The sequence below is a fragment of the Mus caroli genome, unplaced genomic scaffold (genome assembly GCF_978045245.1).
Source record: "Mus caroli unplaced genomic scaffold, Mus_caroli_1 scaffold_6, whole genome shotgun sequence".
In the NCBI taxonomy this organism is placed as follows: Eukaryota; Metazoa; Chordata; class Mammalia; order Rodentia; family Muridae; genus Mus; species Mus caroli.
In genome coordinates this window covers 108775440-108794212 of record NW_028227261.1, presented here as the reverse complement: position 1 = coordinate 108794212, position 18773 = coordinate 108775440, and the positions used below count along the sequence as shown (strand labels likewise).

General features: G+C 51.0%; 1 protein-coding gene across 1 annotated transcript in view; it reads left to right on the top strand.

Moving 5' to 3' along the window:
- The window catches only part of Ccdc180 (coiled-coil domain containing 180), a 60380-nt gene that overhangs the window by 2464 nt on the left and 39143 nt on the right, over positions 1 to 18773 (top strand). Inside the window, exons 3-15 of the mRNA XM_021161543.2 lie at positions 255 to 445; positions 3248 to 3336; positions 5607 to 5710; positions 7159 to 7287; positions 7364 to 7474; positions 7593 to 7688; positions 9639 to 9802; positions 11057 to 11176; positions 11736 to 11815; positions 13205 to 13293; positions 14040 to 14162; positions 16463 to 16636; positions 18511 to 18626. Of these exons, the coding sequence (XP_021017202.1) occupies positions 255 to 445; positions 3248 to 3336; positions 5607 to 5710; positions 7159 to 7287; positions 7364 to 7474; positions 7593 to 7688; positions 9639 to 9802; positions 11057 to 11176; positions 11736 to 11815; positions 13205 to 13293; positions 14040 to 14162; positions 16463 to 16636; positions 18511 to 18626 (1586 nt within the window). The remainder of the gene's footprint in view (positions 1 to 254; positions 446 to 3247; positions 3337 to 5606; positions 5711 to 7158; positions 7288 to 7363; positions 7475 to 7592; positions 7689 to 9638; positions 9803 to 11056; positions 11177 to 11735; positions 11816 to 13204; positions 13294 to 14039; positions 14163 to 16462; positions 16637 to 18510; positions 18627 to 18773) is intronic.

Below are 18773 nucleotides of genomic sequence, written 5' to 3'. Positions count from 1 at the left end.
CAGTTTCTTATGATTCCAAAAATAATTGTATACACTAAATGATCTTCATTCAAAATTCTCTACATATACCTTTCTTGAAACACCCTGTGCCAGTTAAGAGATCTTCTGCACTGGGTGGGCATGGAGTCTGAGTCCAGGGAGCCAGGTGCCTCCATGTCCTCCTCCGACGTCCTCCCACATGTCACAGTCGTCATGAAAGGCTTGGGCACCTGAAACTTTCACATTACCTTGTGTCTCATCTTTCCCGCACTCAGGTGCAGCTGGTTCAGTCTCTGGCAGCCACCAGGAAGCAGGCTGCAGAGCGTTCTGAGATTCCAAAGAATATCAAGACACCCATGATGAAGAAGGTGCCATTACCTGAGGGGGAAACTATGACCCCTCGCCAGAGGAAGTGGGTGCGTAGCCTCCCCAACGACTGGGTCACGGAAAACCCAGTTCTCTATAGGTAAGCCTTGCTACCAAGCCACACTGTAGGTCCCCAGTCTACAAAGACTCAGAAAGATGTATGCCCAGGGGGAACAGAGCCTCAAGTACCTTCTCCAAAACAGGGAGCTCGTCACATCTGCTTGGAAAGATGTTTCTCTCCTCCCTCAGTAGTTTCAATGGGGCTGCCTAAGGCCTCTGTCTGGGTAGAGAAGCCCACTGTCACAGAACTTGACTTCTCAACAATAGTGACTAGCCACATTCCCTCAACGGTGGGAAGATCACACAGAGGACAGGGCTGGGGAAGCTCCCTAGGGAGGGGCCACCACTGAGGGAGGATGCTGAGGGAGGAGGGTGGGAATGCAGCTTTTACTTGGTTTTTAACTCACTGGGGAAGCCTGAGGTCAATGGGTCTAGAGCAGTGGTTCTGAACTGCCCTGATGCTGTGACCCTTTAATGCAGTTCCTCATGTCTTGATAACCCCCAACCATAAAATTATTCTTGTCGCTACTTCACAACTCTAATTTTGCTACTGTAATGAGTCACAGTGTAAATATCTGTGTTTTCTGATGGTCTTAGGTAACCCCTGTGAGAGGGTCATTTGACCCCGAAAGGGGTAGTGATCCACAGGTTGAGAACCTAGAGGGAGAAAGGGCTGGAGCAGAGACTGGAAGAGGCTTTGCAAGCCAGTCATAACTTTGAACTTTGAATTGATTTGAATATCTGAAGTCCCCTTAGCAAGACTATGCAGAATTCTGTACTGAATGCATCTTGCCATCCCCCCCCCCCTTTTAATTTTGGTTGGGAGATTTTTAATTACTGCTTCTATTTCACTAGGAGTTACAGGTCTACTTAAATTGTTTATTTCATCTTGATTTAACTTTGGTAGGTTGTCTGCATCAAGAAATACTTCTACTCCAAAACTTTTAGGTTTCTCCGTTTGGTGGTATGCAGATTTTAAAAGCATCCCCATGATTCTCTGACTTCCCTTGGTGACGTTCATAATGTCCCCCTTCCTCTCTGATTTTCTTAACTTCCCCTGCAAGCCCTCAACCATCAACCCCAGGGTCTCTCGCTTTATTGGAAAGGGAACCTCCCCCAGTCCCTGTTCCCCTCCTGCCTTCAACCTGTGTCCCCCTGAAAGAGCCGCTTCCTTAGCAGTAGCCCCAATGCATTGTTCACCCCAGCTGCTTTTGGAGGGAGTTAGAGCTTCATTATACAAGCCAGCTCCTCAAACCCTGGGGGACAAGTGGCTGAGAAACCTGAGCAGATCTCATTGTCCCGTGGGCTCCTATGAAGCCACTTTGGGTCTGGGACATTTGAAATATCAAGGTCTGAAAGAGCCTCCCCATTTTGCATGGCTGTCTGGCCCCATCAGCTGCAGTCCAGATCTGTTGTCTTCTCCCACCTGTGGAACAGCGTGACGACTCATAAGAGAACAGATGACAGATACTGCTTGCCTAGGGCCTCTGGGAACTGTAGGGTGCTCTGGGCTTCTCTGATGGGGCATTTGTAGACTTTATCCCAGCGTTGATGCCACAGTCTTTCCTTCCAGGTCTCTCCGTGAGTTAGCTTACTGAGAGATCTCAGTCCACTCCAACTAGATCCAAACCCGATGGGTCTTGGCGTTCTGAGCATCCAGCTCTGCTTGAGACAATGGCTCCTTTATATCCCCTTTGCAGAAAAAGGGCTTACTCCAGCTGCCTCATATGATAATGTCTTGATTACAGTTTTAGAGGGTTCGAGCCCATGGTAGAGAGCAAGGCAACAGGCAGGCATGGAGCAGAATCTGAGGGTTTACATCAGAACCATATACATAAGACAGAGGGAGGGAGAGGGAGGTGAAGGGGAGGGGGAGGCAGAGGGGGAGAGAAGAGCTAGTTAGGAATGGCATGGGCTTTTGAAACCTCAGGACTTAGCCCTCAGTGATAAACTTCTTCCAATAAGGTCACACACACCTCTTAATACTCTGTCTTAGTTAGGGTTTTATTTCTGGAAAGAGACACCATGATCAAGGCAACTCTTAGAAAAGAAAGTATTTAACTGGAAACAGTTTCGCTTACAGTTTCAGAGTGTTAGTCCATTTATCATCATGGCAGGAAGCATGGCAGTGTGCAGGCAGACATGGTACAGAAGGAGCTGAGAGTTCTACATCTTGAGTGGCAGGCAGCAGGAAGTGATAGAGACACACTGGCCAGACTTGAGCATCTGAGACCTCAAAACCCACCCCCTAGTGACACACTTCCTCCAACAAGGCCATACCTACTCCAACAAGGCCACACCTACTTCAACAAGGCCACACCTACTCCAACAAGGCCACACCTATTCCAACAAGGCCACACCTCCTAGTGGTGCCACTCCCTATGGACCAAGAATTCAAACACATGAGTCTATTGAGGGCCATACCCATTCTAACATCCACACCTTCCCAATAAGTGAACCAAACATTTAAATATACGAGCCTTATTCAAACTACCACAGAGGGTCTGCTGAAGGACCAAATAAGGGTGCATGCGGAGAACTTCATTCTTTGTTGGGCTGTTCACCCATCATGGTCCTTACTTTCCATTTGGAAACAGTTCCAGTCCCAGACCCATGTTGGCCAATCAAGGAATTTCCAGCTTGTGTCTGGGGGAGGCACCCAACACTGTGTCCAGGTACCCTCAGAGACTAAGCTTGGAGACATCGCATCTTTGGTTGGGAGCCTGGGACATTGCCTACAAGGCTGTCTGGAGTAGGAGGAGGGTCTGGGCAGCGGTCAATGCCTGTGCTGGCCTGGGCAGGTGTGGGGGCAGGTCTTACTCTTCTCTACTTGCTTCCTCAGGGAAAAAGAAGAAGCCAGGAAGGAGAAGGAGCGCCTGACGGAGGACATGATTGCTTCCCAAGAGGTGCAGGGCCTCATGGACAACATAGGTGAACCTCTTGCCCTTCAGTTCCAAGGGCAGGCCTGCCCCAGGCAGGAAAGTCTCCAGATGGCAGTGTGTGTTCCACCTCAGGGACTCTTGCCACCCTCAGTGGGGTCCTCTGCTCAGTTTCCCAGAGGATGCCTTTTGAGTGTAACCCCAGGAGGGACAGCCAGTGGCTACTACACGGTGGGCAACTCCTAGGAAGGAAGGACGGACTAAGCTTACTATCTTGTGTGATTTGGCCCTTGTACTTTTCAAACCCCTTCTCCTCCCCACTGCAAGTCCCAGTTTCACATTATCCCCTCGTGGGCGCTCTTGCCTTTGTCCTTAGGGCTAAAAAGTGACTCCGTATAGAAAAACAGAAGATTACTGACCTCCTGTCAGCAGGAGCGCCTTTCTCTTGCTGAGAGCCCCCGGGTGGTAGCCAGCTTCCAGCCTCCTAGATAGACGCAGGGCAAAGCGCTCTACAACCCCCCTCCCCACCCCCACCCGAGTGCTTGGGCCCGGCTCTGCTTCTGCCCTTGAGGTATTCTGGCACCGGTTGAGCTGGGCTGGAAGGAAAGGAAGTTTGAACAGGTGGGTTGGGTTAGCAGGATCTCAGGCCTGGCGGTGAGTAAGGAGAGGGTGAGGGACTGGGGGCAGAGGGTGTTCTTTGAGATGTGTAACAGCTATCCTGGACAGTATTCCGTGAAACAGCTCTCTTTTATTCGGGGTGAACAGGGCTATATGAACTTTGGGAAGTGGGTGGGGGAATTGGGAGTGAGTGTACCTCATTGACTGGGGCTGAGGTGCCAGAAATGCTTCATTTACATGGAAAAGAATTCCAGGTGCTTAACTCTGGAATTTGGCCAAGAGGCTCAGGTAACTACCACAAGGTTGGTGGAGGTGGGTGGGTGAGAGGGCTAGGAACCCTGGGACCTAGAACAGGGAGGGATCTATCCTTACTCCAGTCTCAGGATGAGATTTTCAGGGATTGGACAGTCTTGACCTCACTTTTGCTCCAGGCTGGTCCATCTGTCTGTCTCCCAACCCACCCCCTCCTGCCATTGCACTCGCTCCAGATCAGAGCGTGTACCTTACAGAAGGCTGTTAACAGCACCAGCCTCCTGAGTTGATCCTTGGATGCAATACAGTTAGGATGCTGCCGCCGTGTGCTAAGCGAGCTCTAGTGTTGACTGATATTTCTGCAGATGATCTTTTCTGGTTCAAATGTATTTCTTGCTTCCTTTTTTTTTCCATTTTTCTTTTCTCTCTTTTTTTCTTTTCTTTTTCTTTCTTTTCTTTTCTTTTTCTTTTTTTCATTCTCTCTCTGTCTCTGTCTGTCTGTCTCTTGAGATAGGGTCTCTTTGTTATGTAGCCCTGACTGTCCTGGAACGCCCTATGTAGACCAAGCTGCCCTCACAGAGATCACTTGCCTCTGCCTCCCCAACACTGAGATTCAAAGTGCTCATCACTAGTGCTGGCTTTTATATGGTAATATAATGGCTTTTAAATATGGTTCTATTACAACTTCACAGTGGCACAAGAGTACACTCATAAACTATTACTGCCCTTTTCAAGCTCAGTACCGATTCCTGCTAAGATAGCCAACTTTGTGACACAAAGCAGGCCTGGTGTTATATGATTTTTGCTCAGTTGTAGACAAATGTAAATACGCTGGGCACATTTAAGACGGGCTGGGCGAAGCTTTGACCCTCAGGAGAGTAGGTGTGATTAAAAATATTTTCAGCTTATAGTACTTTCTATTTATGATTTCATCGGATCAGGACTCCTTTGAATTAAAAAGAATAAAGCACCTGTATGTGTATTTATTCTATAAACATTTCTTTTTATGAATTTTTACTAAGTAGCCTAGGCTGGCCTCAAGCTCCAGCTGTTTTTGCATTAGCCTTCTTAGTGCCATGATGAAATTGTTTTGAAGGACACCATAAACACTGTCATTTTACATACACCCGTTTGGGAATTTTGCCCCAGTAGTTGTCTGTGTAATCAGCTGTGGTGCAGGGGGTTGAACCCAGGGCTGTGAGTTTGTAGGCAAGAGCTAAGCTATCCCTGCCTCAGTCTCTTGCCTGAGAGTCTGAACCTTGGTCCCTACTGCACTCAAACAGGTTCATTTGCATCTTTTGTCATAATTCTCAAGTTTCTGCCCCTGCTGGCCTGGCTTTGGGGTCTGCCTCTGAGCTCAGGCCTGAGTGAAGATGCTCTCTGCCCTGCCGAGCTCTCTGGGAGCACTCTGCCTTCCCTACAGGCTCATGAGCTCTGTTATTTGCCCCACAGTCCCCGAGAGGGTGAGCGACCTCCAGGAACAAGAGGAATTCAAGAAGAGGAAGTACCTGAGCGCACTGGCGAGCTTTCAGGAGGAGTTGGAGCAGATTGGGGTGGTGAGGCCCTGCTCCTCTCTCTTCCGTTCTGGAAGCATCCCCTGGGTGGGGAGGTGTGCTTTCACCGCTCCCAGCCTCCCTCCCTTCTCCCAGTGTCCACCGTGTCTCACCATGACAGACAGATGGGATCGTGTTCAAGGGCTTGTTAGAGGAAAGGCATAAGCGTGGGCTCCCATAATTCTCAGAAAAAGTTAAAGGCTGCTGCCTCAGCATGCAGAGAGGCCCAGGGTCTTGCCAGGATAAGTTTGAAAGGGGTCCAGTCAGAACCTCACTTGACTCTGGCTCCAAAGCCCTGCCTTTGACTCATGGCCAGTCCTGCTGATGGAGGGGCCTTAGAGGTATCTAAGGACCATGTGTTCCATTGACTGAGACCATGGGGGGGGGGGTGGATTTCTCATTCAAGCCACCACAGACTCTTCCAGGTTCCTGAAGGAGACCAAGTTAAGCACAACTGAAAAGAGGGCATGAGTGCTCCTCTGTATGGTTGGGGAGAAGGTTTTTACTGTAGGTATGAGGAAGAGCACAGCCAGGGGCATCTGGAGGGATCCACACTGAACAGGGCTATGAGAGGAGAGGTGGCGGGGGGGGGGGGGGGGAGGGGAAACAAGGAGGAGAGAGGATCAAGAGCCAAGAGAATCAAGAAAAGAGGACCAAGAGGGCACATGGCTGAAATTGCAGGGTTATATAAGAAAGAGAAGCTGAGGGGCGGAGGAGAGTGGAGAGGAGAGGAGAAGGAATAAGAGGAGAGGAGAGGGACAGAGAGAGGAGGGGAGGGGAAGGAGAGAGGAGGGAAAGGGAGAGGAGGAGAGAGGAGGGGAAAGGAAGGAAGGGGAGAGGAGGGGAGGGAAAGAGAAGGGAGGGGAGGAGAGGGGAAGGGAGAGAAGGAGAAGGAAGAAGAGGGGAGGAGAAGGAAGGAGAGAGGAGGGGAGGGGAAGGAGAGAGGAGGGGAGGGGAAGGAGAGAGGAGGGAAAGGAAGGGGAGAAGACAGGAAGGGAGAAGAGAGAGGAGAAGAGGGGAGGAGAGGGAAAGAGAGAGGAGGGGAAGGAAGAGGAGTGGAAGGGAGGGGAGGGGAGGGGAGTTTAGGATAGGGGGTGTGGCAAGAAGTGTTGTGAAGTACTGAATGAGTCTTGAAGCCAAGCAGACACTTTGGTATGTAGATAGGCACCTCAGCCATTTGTCCTGAGTTTCTTTGGGACCTGTCAGGCTAGACTCAGTGGCAGCTCCTCCTTCAGCTTTAGAGGAGAGACTCAGTGCCCGCCCGGTGTGCTGCAAGGTGTCCTGGTCCTCTTTGCCTCTGAGTTCATCATCAATGCTCAGCCCCCCCCCCCCCGGGTTTAGATAATGATCTTTCTTGAGACAGGGTGGGGCCAGCACCTACCCCACTAGGGAGGGCTGCCTCCTATGTGGGGTGTAGCTGCCCTCACCCTCCACCTCCCGGCCTGCCACAGGAGATGGAACCTCTCATCCTGGAGAAAGGGGATCTTCTTTTGAGAAAGATCTCGAAGTCCGATGAGGACGTTGACATGCTCTTCAAGAAAGTCGAAGGGGAGCCGGACCTCGAAAGCCACACTATTGAAGTAGGGGCTCCCTGGCGACAATACCTGCTCCCCACCTCTCCGGGAACTCCTGGTCTGATCCTGTTCTCCTTTGCAGACCCTTTTGGAGCTGTGGGAAAAAGTGGCTGAAAGATTCATGCAGCAGAAGCAGGAGATTAAGGAGCTGGACGAGGAGCTGTTGGCCCTGGAGGTCTCTCGAGCCGACAAGGCATGCTGGCTGCAAATGAGCTCCTTCGTGGCTTTGTCCTGAAGGGTTGGTGGGCAGCCTTCTTTGTCCTGCTAGTGGTCTGGAAACTGAGAGTGACTCACAGCCTTCTCCTCTCCAGCTAAAGGAAGTGCTGAAGAGATATGTCGGCATCATAGAGAAAACCTCCTATATCCTGCAGCCCGATGTATATAGGCTGATAGATAAAGAAGCTATGGTGAGTGGTGTTCTGTGGTAGAGAGAGCATGACCCAGGGCATACCTAAGCCCCAGTGCGTCAGGAATGCAGGGCGTCACATCTGCGACATACCTTAGTAACTCAGGCAGGTTCTTTGATTGGGAACTAAACCTTTGTAACTGCATTTTCGGTAGCAATCATTGTGGACTGTGTTCGCGGTCTCCTGCTGTCTACAGCTGCGTGCCCAGTAGCTTAATCACACAGAGTAACCATGTCCCAGCTACTGTGTGGGTGGTACTATGGGTGCTGCACTCTCAGGTTGTCACCTTAGGGCTTTCCACTGTCCCTCCTATGCTTGCTCAGCAGTCCCAGCCTACTCTGGCTTTCTCTTGCTTCCTGACTCTCCTGATGGCCAGGGGCATCTGTGGCTGCACCACACCCACCTGCTGGATCTCTACTTCCAGTCTCCCCTCACCCCTGTCTGTGGGGGGAAGTAAGAAATTCAAGGTTGCTCATGATGTCTCCAGAAGAAAGCCCCACCCTCCTGCCATGTGAGATGAGAGGGCTCTTGGCTTGGGCTGCTCACAGGTGCGTTGTGGTATTTGTGCGGAGCTGAGCATGCCCTGGGTCTTGAACTGGGGATGGCCGTGCTCCCTGCCAGGGTGTGCTTAGTGGCTGACAGCAGAGGCCTTGACAGTAACAAACCAGGGCATTGGGTCCCCCAAAGCTGAAGTGACAGGTGGTTGTGAGCCACCCAGTATGGGTGCTGGGAGCCAAACGGAGTCCTATGGAGGAGCCGTGGGCACTCTTAACCACCAAGCCATCTCTCCAGTCTCTAAATTTTAATTTTTAAATTAGCATAACAAAATATGTTTCGTCATGGCATTTTCCAAACACGGTCTGTTTTGTGGGTCTCCTCTCCACCCCCTACCTGCTCAGCAGCCCCCTCTCTGTTTTTCTCGTCACATGTTCTGTCACCCCGCCCCTTCCCTGACACTCCTTTCCCTCTTCTCGTGGTCCCCTCTGTAGTTTAATATTTCATACCCAAACTCACACTCACTGACACGTGTGCATTGACCACATATAAACGTTAGCAGGGCCACATATGACAAGGAATATGAACTATTTGTCCTTCCGAAGTTTAAGCTCTGTGTGACTCTGGAGGCCCTCCAAGTCTGGACTGTGACCCAGTGCTGTGCCTGGTCTCCTCACTGTGGCCACCCGGCACGTGCTATGCACACTGTGTGCACTAATCTTGTTCAACTTCAAAACTGCTTTTCTGGGGCCATATACTCAAAGCACGGCTGTGGATCTGCAGGGCCAAGAAATACTTGCGTAGGCCCCAGCAGTACAGGGCTTGCTGGGAAGCCTCAGGCTCTTACTGCACAGCCATGCTGGGATTCCTTACCCATGAATCTGGCTGTGTCTTCAACTCCCTAGAGGACTCGGGAAGTGGGCGGCATAGAGGGTTTTTCGAGTGGTGTGGCATGGCATGAGCGATGAGGGGGAAGCTGTTCTCATATTAGCAGCAGGGCTAACAAAGGGCAGAAGCATGGTGTGTGATGGGGGTCGTTCCTGTCCTGTGGCGGGTCATGCAGTTGACCAGGTTTGGATCTGGATCGGACACATCCCTGGGTCTGGATCCCAAAGCAAGCCCAAGTGACAGGGGCACTGAAGGCAGGGCTCTCAGCTTTTAGAATAAGTTTATGTAAGGGTGGCAAACAGTCACTAGCCTGCTACCCACTCCCGTTTTCTAAGCAGTGACCCAGGGCATCTGCAGATCTGGGTTGGAGTTCCTGCTATCAGGAACACGATTAAGCCTTCCAGGAAGACCCCTGGCGAAGTGGTCCTCTGCACTCCTCACAGCCAACCACAGCCTCACTTAGCCCTGGCCTACCCTTCTCCTGACTTCTCCCCCGGTCCCGCTTATTGAGCCTTACTCTGGCCGGAGAGCCGCCCAGTCTAAAGCCCTACCCACCCCTGACCACAGGCCATGAACCAGGCTCTCCTGGGCAACCGGAGGGCCATCGCCCAGCTGTTAGTCAACCTGACTGAGTCAACCCTACAGCAGGAGCTTGACAACCGCCACCGCTGGCAGGGGCTGGTGGATACCTGGAAGGGTCTCAAGAAGGAGGCCCTGATACAGAGCTTCAGGTCAGTGGTGACCTCCCTCCCAGCCCTCATTCCCACACCCCAGTCCCCTCCCCCCACTCCCACCTACAGCTCTCTCCTAGCCAGGCTGTTTTTTTCCTGCCCTTTTCTTCATGGTTTAAAATTGCTACTATTAGCAGGGCAGTGGTGGTGCATGCCTTTAATTCCAGCACTTGGGAGGCAGAGGCAGGCAGATTTCTGAGTTCAAGGCCAGCCTGGTCTACAGAGTGAGTTCCAGGACAGCCAGGGCTACACAGAGAAACCCTGTCTCGGGGAAAAAAACCAAAACCAAAACAAAACAAAAAAAACCCACACCAAAACAAAAAAAATTGCTACTGTTTTCTATGCCCCTATATTTAAAGTTAGAAATAGATGAAAAAGCATCAAAAAGAAACTGAGTCACCACTGACTCTTCCTGGAAAGAGTTTAGCTAGGACTGAAACACTTCAGACCCACAGAGTCCATGACATTTTAGATAGGTTTCCCCCCCCCCCAACATTATTTCACAACTATTCTCCAAAGTGTTCATACCATTATCTGTATAATTCCCATGCTTTTCCATAACCCTTGGCCTGCAAGGACAGATGTCTCTCAGGTGGATACCTCCCACCTTTCTGGACCTCATCTCCTCTGCAGGGGAGATGGGGAGGAGAGGACCCATCTCTGCACTGTGTGCTGAGGCTCAGCCTTGCCCTTCCGTGTGACGTTGATGAAGTCCCCAAGTGTTCCAAGCCTGCCTCCTCCACATGACAGGACAGGCGCCCTACCAGCCCTGGGTTCTCAGTGATGACTCAGTGGGACACTGTAAACAGAGCCTGTCTGAGCCCAGGATTGGGACTGTTACAAAGGTCAACAGTGAATGGCCACAGCTGACTCTTCCTGGACGCTCCCCGTGATGCGGGGCACGGGCTCAGGGCTTTATCTGTCATCTTTCCGAGTCCTTACAACTTACCAATGAGGACAGTGCTGCCATTAGCTCTACGTTGTAGTCTAAGGCTTGGAGCAGAAATGGGACTTGTTCTGGGTCACAGAGTAGGATGTCAGGACACCATGGCATCTGAGGCTTCTGTGCTGAGAGATAGTTTGCAGTTCTTCCTGCCCTTCTTGTTCCCTTTACCTCCCTTCTATCCTCAGTGACCTGGATGGAGGCTCAGATGGGACCATTACGGCCTGGGGTGGTAGGTCATGGTTATGGGGTTCTGAGCATTCTTGTCTGAGTCTCCTGCCCACTTCTCCCCTCTGTGTCTGGCTGTCCAGTGAGTTCATGGCTAGCGAGGAGATCCAGGAGCCCCCAGAAGTGAAGAAGAAGCTTGAAGAAATGCAGAAAAACCAGGAGATGCTTCAGAATGTGAGGCTCGATCACCTCTGCACCCTCTGGTATGGTGTACAGGAAGGAGCGCCCCTGGGGCCAGCACCTTTGGGAGTCTAGTAGGAAGGCCATGTGGCTTAGATCTTCCCCCTGAAACCCTTCGGCACCAGGCTATCTCCTGGTGCTAGAGGGCTGGGCTGACCACCCCAGCCCCATGGCAAGGGAGGTCATAGGTCACTTGCTGTGGAGAAAAAAAGCTTAGGTTGGTCCTGCCAAAGAGCTCACTAGAACACAGTGGCCAGGGCAGAGGTTGTAAAGAGGAGGGAAGAGGGATGAGAGGTCTGATAAAACATGGTCCCAACAGAGCTTTGGCCCTCATGCTGAGGCACTTTAGAGGCAGATAGAAGACAACACTGGGATGCTGCTGTCACAGGGGAGGCTCCATTCAGAGTCTTTCTGACATTGTGAATAATGAAAGGCCTTTTGGTGAGGCTTGTTTGGGGCAGCCAGAGACCCCAACAGGTTCTTTAGCTTCTTCAGGATATTATTGACAGTATGCTAAATACGCTAACCATTTTGATGCATTTCAGGCATGCAAGGCTTACCTGTCATCTCTTCTTTCCCCAGTGACCTCCTCCCCCCTAACTATAACAAAACCCAGCTGACTGAGTGGTATGACTCTCTCACTTCCCTCAACAAGCAGCTTGGTGAGCAATGTCCATGGCACTTTCAGAACTTTCCAGACCAAGTAGTAACTTGTTATAGTCAGCCGTGTGTCTGAGGAGCTGAGGCCCCTCTACCCTGGGACTTTAGGATACATGAGCTCCAAAGACCTCCTCTGCTCACTACCCAGTTCACAGTCATGCTAGCCTCAAATTCTGACCCCTCACATCTGACCCCTAGCCCCTGACCCAAGCCTGGGGGGCGGGGGAGAAAGACACAGAGTCTCTGCTCAACTCTCAAGATGGCACATTGGCCATGTCCTGAGAGTCTTGCAGTTGGAGGTATGAGATTAAAGCCCAGCCCTGCTTTGTCCTGATTGCATAACCTTGGGAAAGCCATGTCATCTCATGGCCTCAGTGTAGAGCAGAGATGTGAACAGGACTAACCATGGCCCCTACCTTGTGGATTAACGGCTATTCATAGTTGAGTTCCTAGCTCACAGCCAGAAGGCTCAATCATAAGTGGTAACTATTTAGACTATCCCACATTAAGAGTGTCAGGTCACAGTCATACCCCAGCTACCTGGCTTGGAAATGGTCACACTTGTGTGCTTTCTTGTACTCTCAGGCTGCTTGCTCCTTGCAGCAGAGACCGTGTGACCACATAGATAGAAACAGTGAGCCTATCACTTTGTGGACAAAGTATGCCAAGCCGTACTTTTGAGGATGCGATCATTTTTCCATCTTTGAGGCTCACTACAACCCAGAGAGGTCAGTCAGCGGCTGTGTGAAAGTCACTCACATTGCTGTGACACAATATTTGATGAGCAACTGAGGAGAGAGAGAGAGCAAAGGTCTGTTCTGGCTCATGGCTGTAGAGGATGTCCAAGGTCTGACTGTAAGCAAGATGGTGGGAGCCTGTGGTAGAGTCTCCACATGTCACAGTGGACCAGGGAGGGAGCAGAGAGGGTACTTGAACCACAGGCAGAGCTGTGACCTTTAAAGGTTCACCCCTAATGAACTACTTCTGTCAGCCAGGCTTCAGCTCCTAAAGGCTTCCAAGCCTCTCAGATAGCGCCCCCTAGCCATAGCTGGCAAATGCGTGCTCAAAACTGGAGCCCATGGTGTTCATTTCAGATTAAAGACGCTCACAGGCACCATTGTCTTTGTGTCCCAGAAGACCCCTACTGGTAGAGACGAACTCCTCATATGAGGTCATCCTCTTGGGGGGCTAGGAATTCTCTGAGGAGGGAGATACCAGCCCCTGACCTGAATAGAGGCTCTGACCAATCTGAGCTGCGCAACCTTCGCTGCGGAGGTTCTTTGCTGAGTAGAGCTGATTCCCTCTGCAACAGGAACCCCTCTCCTAATTTTTCTCTACCTCTTGGGAGAAAGCCTGACTCATTTGACCCATTTTATGTTCTGTCCCTGGAGACACCTACCACATGGACTGCATGTCGCTGGTCCACTTCCTGTATGAGAAGATTTGGCAGCAGTGCCTGTCCCGAGTGCAGGAATGCAAGGTAGGCGTCCTTCTCTGGAGGCCCAGGGAGAGGAGGAGCTGTGTGCTGGGACCTTCTCTGCCTCTTCCACCCCCTTCAGTCTTGATCTAGGCTTTTCTTCCTCCCTGTCAGTCACCAGGTGCTCGCTGGCCATTGGGCATTCTGGTTCCCTCTACCTGGAGGATCCTGCACTCTACAGAGCTTAGCCCAGCATCAAAGCCTCCTAGGAAATGGAGCTGTGTATTCATAAACCATCTCTGTTGTTAACTCTTGGCCTTATTCTTCACAGCACTGGGCTTTGCCAAAGATGGAGGCCATATTCTAAGGGGACACCACAAGGTCCCTTTCATAGATAGTGCTGATCCTAGCTCCAGTCCCACCGTTGTCTCTTGGCCTGCCTGCCTCTGGGCAGGGTAAAGCAGCGAGCTTACTCCCAACCTATCCAGGACAGTGATATTGGGGAAATAGTTTGCTAAAATAACCCCTCCCTGCCTCCTTGGTAAAAGTGTCTAGATGAAAAGTCTACAAAAGCCTGGGCATTTTGAAAAGTTCTGAGCTCTGAGGGTTCACTTGCTACCCACAGGGAGTGTCCCCTATTCTCCGGGTACCTCTGGCAGGCTCTGCTCTGCACCTCACCCGTCTAGGAACAGACCCAAGGGGATCCACGTGGCAGTTGTAGCTGTCTTGGGGCCCTGAAACAGTTCATTGATAACTGCGTGTTTCTCTGCCCTGTTCTCTCCCGCCCCCCCTCCCCCACCTCACTGCAGCAGCAGCTGCTGAACTGGAAAGCTTTCTCTGAAGCAGAGGCAGAGAGCCTAGTAAATCCAACCTTCTTCCTGATGGTGGGGGAGTTCCAGAGCAAGGTGGAGAAGCAGCTGGAGCTCCTGGATGTATGTACAGGGGTGCTGGGGACCCTGGAAGTGGGGTGCATCTCTGGAGTACTACACTGAAAATCCTAGGGTGCCCCTGGTGTAGCCACTCCCTGACCCTTACCAGTTCCTTCCTGCATAGGCCTCCTGGGCTAACCACACCCAGGCTCATTCCCTCTGTCCCAGAAACCACCCTGACATATGGGTTACTTAGGTTTGGGAAAGCCACTTAGGCTATGGGTGTATCAGAACCACTTTGTTGAAGACTGGGGAGGGCAAGAGTGTCCAGTCCCAAAAGTATGTAGTCTTAACCCAGAGTCAGCATGCTCTTTCTGTGAAGGGCCAAGTATTGAGTGAGGCCTTGCAGGCCACAGGTGTCTGTCCCAGCCTGTCACTTCTATCAGCCTAAGCAGCGTGGAAGCAAAGGCCGTGGCTGTGCTCCAATGCCTGTATTAGAGGCCAGGGTCTGTGCTCCATTTAAGTTTCATGGTATCTTTTTCACTACTTTTGAATTAAAAAAAAAAACATTTAAAAATTGGAGAATCTGTGACTAGCTCATGAGTCCACACAAAAACAGGCAGAAGGCCAAATTTATCCCTCAGTCTAATCCACCAGTCTCTTTCCCAGACAGATGCATGTAACCTGTGTGGTTTTGTTTTTCATATGTGCAGTGCTAGCCATTCACTCAGCTCCTCACACATGCTAAGAAAGCCCTCTGACAGCCAACTATCTCTAGTCCTAACATGTAGAATGCTTTTCAAAAATTTTTATTTTATTTTATTTTATGTATATGAGTGTTTTTGCCTGCCTGCATGTATATGCACCATAAGTGTGCCCAGTGCCTGATGTGCTTACGCCATGCTGGCGCGGAGTGGGTGTCGGGTTAGGAGAAGCCACGGGATCCCACTCCGGGGGTGCGGGGTGCAGTCCGAGGTCCCCGGGGACTGCTGGAGCCAGCTTGGGAGTCCCCGGGCCTGCAGAGAGGCTGGGAATGTCTGGTTCTCAGACTCTTGGGTACCCCAGAGGCCGCTGGATTCCTCGGAAAAGCTGAGAACGGAATGGGGGCCCGAGGACTGGATCTGGCCTGGGGCCAAAGGGGAAAATAGGAGAGAGCTCTGACTGGGTCCTGTGGAGAGGAGAGAGCCATTGGCTTGCTCTGTGGGCTGCTTGGCTTGGCTTGGTGGAGGCTGTGACTGGGAGCACTGAGAGGCCTCTTGTGGGAGATTACACAGGGCTCTTTAGACAAGGACCTGATCCATTGCTCCTCTCGCCAAATCCTGATGAAAAGAGGCAGTCCATGGTTTTAAGGCATTGTCAGGGTGGAGAATGGCAATGAGCAAAACCGTACCCCACTTTCTTAGGGCCTGGGGTTAAATACCTTTTGCAGGGAGGAGTGTCTGGGAAGGGGAGTTTATTGGCTAAACCCTTCAGACCTTTAGGTACCTCATTAAATGGAGCTCTGTCCTGAGGCTATGTGACCTGTGGTCGAGTTTTCTACCTGTGGAGGGGCTTGGGGCCTTGCCCTTACGTGACTGATGGCCATAGACCTATGGAGAGCTGGGGTCTCGTGTCAGGGGCCTAGTGTTCAGGAGCGTGGCAAAGCGCCTACGGTCCCTTGCAGGGGACCTGTGGGATCCCCGGCAGGCTCACCGGGGTTTCAAACCTAGCTCAACCAGAAAGCAGGCTGCCTTTCATGGCTCCACAGGAATGTTCTAGAGAAAGATGCCCAGGTCCTACTACCCCATGCAGGGAAGGCCAGGAGCCCAGATGGAGCCTGTATTAGTTAGGGTTTCTATTTCTAAAACATCACAATCAAATCAACTCGGGGAACAGTGGGTCTATTTTTTTTACACTTCCACATTGCAGTCCATCACTGAAAAAGTCAGGACTGAAACTGAAGGCAGGAACGTAGAGGCTGGGGCTGAAGCAGAAGTAATGGAGGAACACTGCTTACTAGCTTGCTCCTGATGGTCTGCTCAGTCGGCTTTCTTATATAATGCAGGACCACCTGCCCAGGGGTAGATAGCAGCATCCACGGTGGGTTGGGTCTGCCCACATCAATCACCAATCAGGAAAATGCTCAACCTACTTACCTACGGACCAGTCTTATGGAGGCAATCATATTAGTTAAGAGTCTCATTTCCCAGCTTCCACCACGGCGACACAAAACTAACCAACAGAGAGCCTAAAGCGGACATTGAGGGATGGTGCCCAGGCTGTAGCTTGGAGACACAGGCCTCTGTGGCCAGGCGATCCTTGGGGCTTGGGTTAGTCTGCCAAGGTTAGGCTTGGGTAACTTTCCTTGCTTTCTACCATGGCAGAACTCCTTTGAGGATTTGGCCAGGGAGACAGAATGGCAGAGCTCGGACCTCTTCAGGTACTTCCAGGAGGCTGTGAGGCTGTGGGAGGGGCACCAAAGTGTTCTGATGACACAAGAGCTGGAGCTGGAGAAGAGGATAGAACAGCATCGGCAGAAACACAACCAGGAGAACCAGGTGCCAGAAGCCTGAGCTGTGTGCGCATGCGTGTGAGGAGATGTGGGTGGACCCGGACTCCAGCTGCCTGAGCTCAGCCTTCTTTTAGACAGGAATGTCGGGGGTCGGGAGAAGCCAACTGAACAAAAGCACCATAAACAAAAATGAACTGAAAATAGATCCTAGACTCAAATGTAAAAACATACAATATGGTAGGTAGAGACCCCGCGGCTTGTCTGGATCCTGGGGATGGAAGTAACAGGAAGAAGGCTCAACAATGCCGGAGTCCTGGGATAGCTCTTGGGAATCAAGCTTGTCTCTAAGAGTGTGCACAAGAAAGAGAGGAAGGACAGACAGACTGACTGACTGACTAACTGAATGGAGAGTAGTCTGCGTGGTTAAAATAACATGATCTTGGACTGGCGGGTGGTTTAGCAGGTCAGGACCCTTACAGGCAAACCAAATAACCTGAGTTCAATCACTGGGTACCATAAAGTGCCAGGAGAGGCTCCCAATAGTTGTCCTCTGACCTTCACACTCATGTGCCTACACACACACACACACACACACACACACACACACACATATACAGGGAGAGGAAAAACAAAGGAATTATATAAATAAAGAAAATAAACAAGATGCCCGGATATAATTGTATGAGCCATGGCTTACTGATCAGCAAAGAGAATGCATTCTTCTTGTCCCCACCCCCTAGTGTTGAAAGAAGATAGCAACGTGATACATCTCACAGTAACTGCACTGTCCCCATAGTGAACACCAGAATTATTCATATACAGTTGTTCTAGGGGCAGGGGAGGGGACACAGACCCTTGTAGGAAGTAAAGTCTAATTAAAGACATGATAAACCTTTTTTCTTTTTTCTTTTTCTTTTTTTTTTTTTTTTTTTTTTGGTTTTTCGAGTCAGGGTTTCTCTGTGTAGCCCTGGCTGTCCTGGAACTCACTCTGTAGACCAGGTTGGCCTTGAACTCAGAAATCCATCTGGCTCTGCCTCCCAAGTGCTGGAATTAAAGGCATGTGCCACCACTGCCCTGCTCATGGTAAACCTTTTTATGAGAAGTTTCTCAGGAGAAACTGGCCAGACCCCAATTCCCAACATAACAAGCAAGGTTGCTTCATCATGAGGAAGTGCCAACATTGATGGGTGGCTTCCCAGCTCCCAAGCTTGTGTCTCTCTACAGGGGACTAGCTGACAGCCATGCCTACTGAATCCTGAGCTCCCAAAGTAGCTAACTCTTGAGTCCATATGCCTTTTGAAGTCCGGTTCTGGAATGTGATCTGATCAGGCAGTATAGGCATAGGTAGAATTTCAGGGGACTGGCTCCAAGCTGTCACCTAAGGAATCTTGTAAGATATCAGTCGCCTTCTCTAGGGATGGTGAATACACCTCGAGTTCACAGTGCAGCATCACAAGTATCAGTCAGGTAGCGAGCTGTGTGTCCAGGATCATTCACAGCTATGTAATAGGGACATTGGAGCACACATCAGCCGTTCACCTGCCCGTGCAGCCAGCCCCAGCCCTGCCTGCCTTCATACGTGGGCATTCTAGGTGTGACTTGGAGCATGACCGAAGTGCAGATGCCTCAGAAAAGTGTAGTTCAGGCTTGGCTATAGGGACAAAGCACATGAGAAATGCTTGAAGTGCCTCATCTGAGCTGGGTCCTTGAGGAGGTAGATAGGGGAGAAAGAAAATTCCAGAAACGCAGAGGAGCCCGAAAGCGTGTGCTGGGGAGAGTGAGTATAGTCTGAGCCATGGCGGCCCTCACAGACTTCCTGCCTACCCCCAGCTCCAGAGGCAGTGGGGTCTGTAGGTCACTACCATTCTGTCAACTCTGGACACTCACCTGTGCTCCTCTTGCTTTGGGAATGGCTGCCAGAACCAGGAGACCCTCCTGGATAAGCTTCTCGACCAACTGAGACAGCAAAGCCAAGAGGAGTCGCTGAAAGCCCACATGGAAAAGGCCAGGACTTTTCTGAAGAACATGAAGTCCAGGTAGGCTGGCCAGACCTCAGAAGAGAGGCGGGGATGGTTGGGAGTCATTGTTCAAGGTCCCCAGCTAGCACAGGAGTCCAGGGGTGTGATCAGAAAACTCAGATAAAAGCCTCAGCTCCGATACCAGAGAACATTAACAACCCTTTG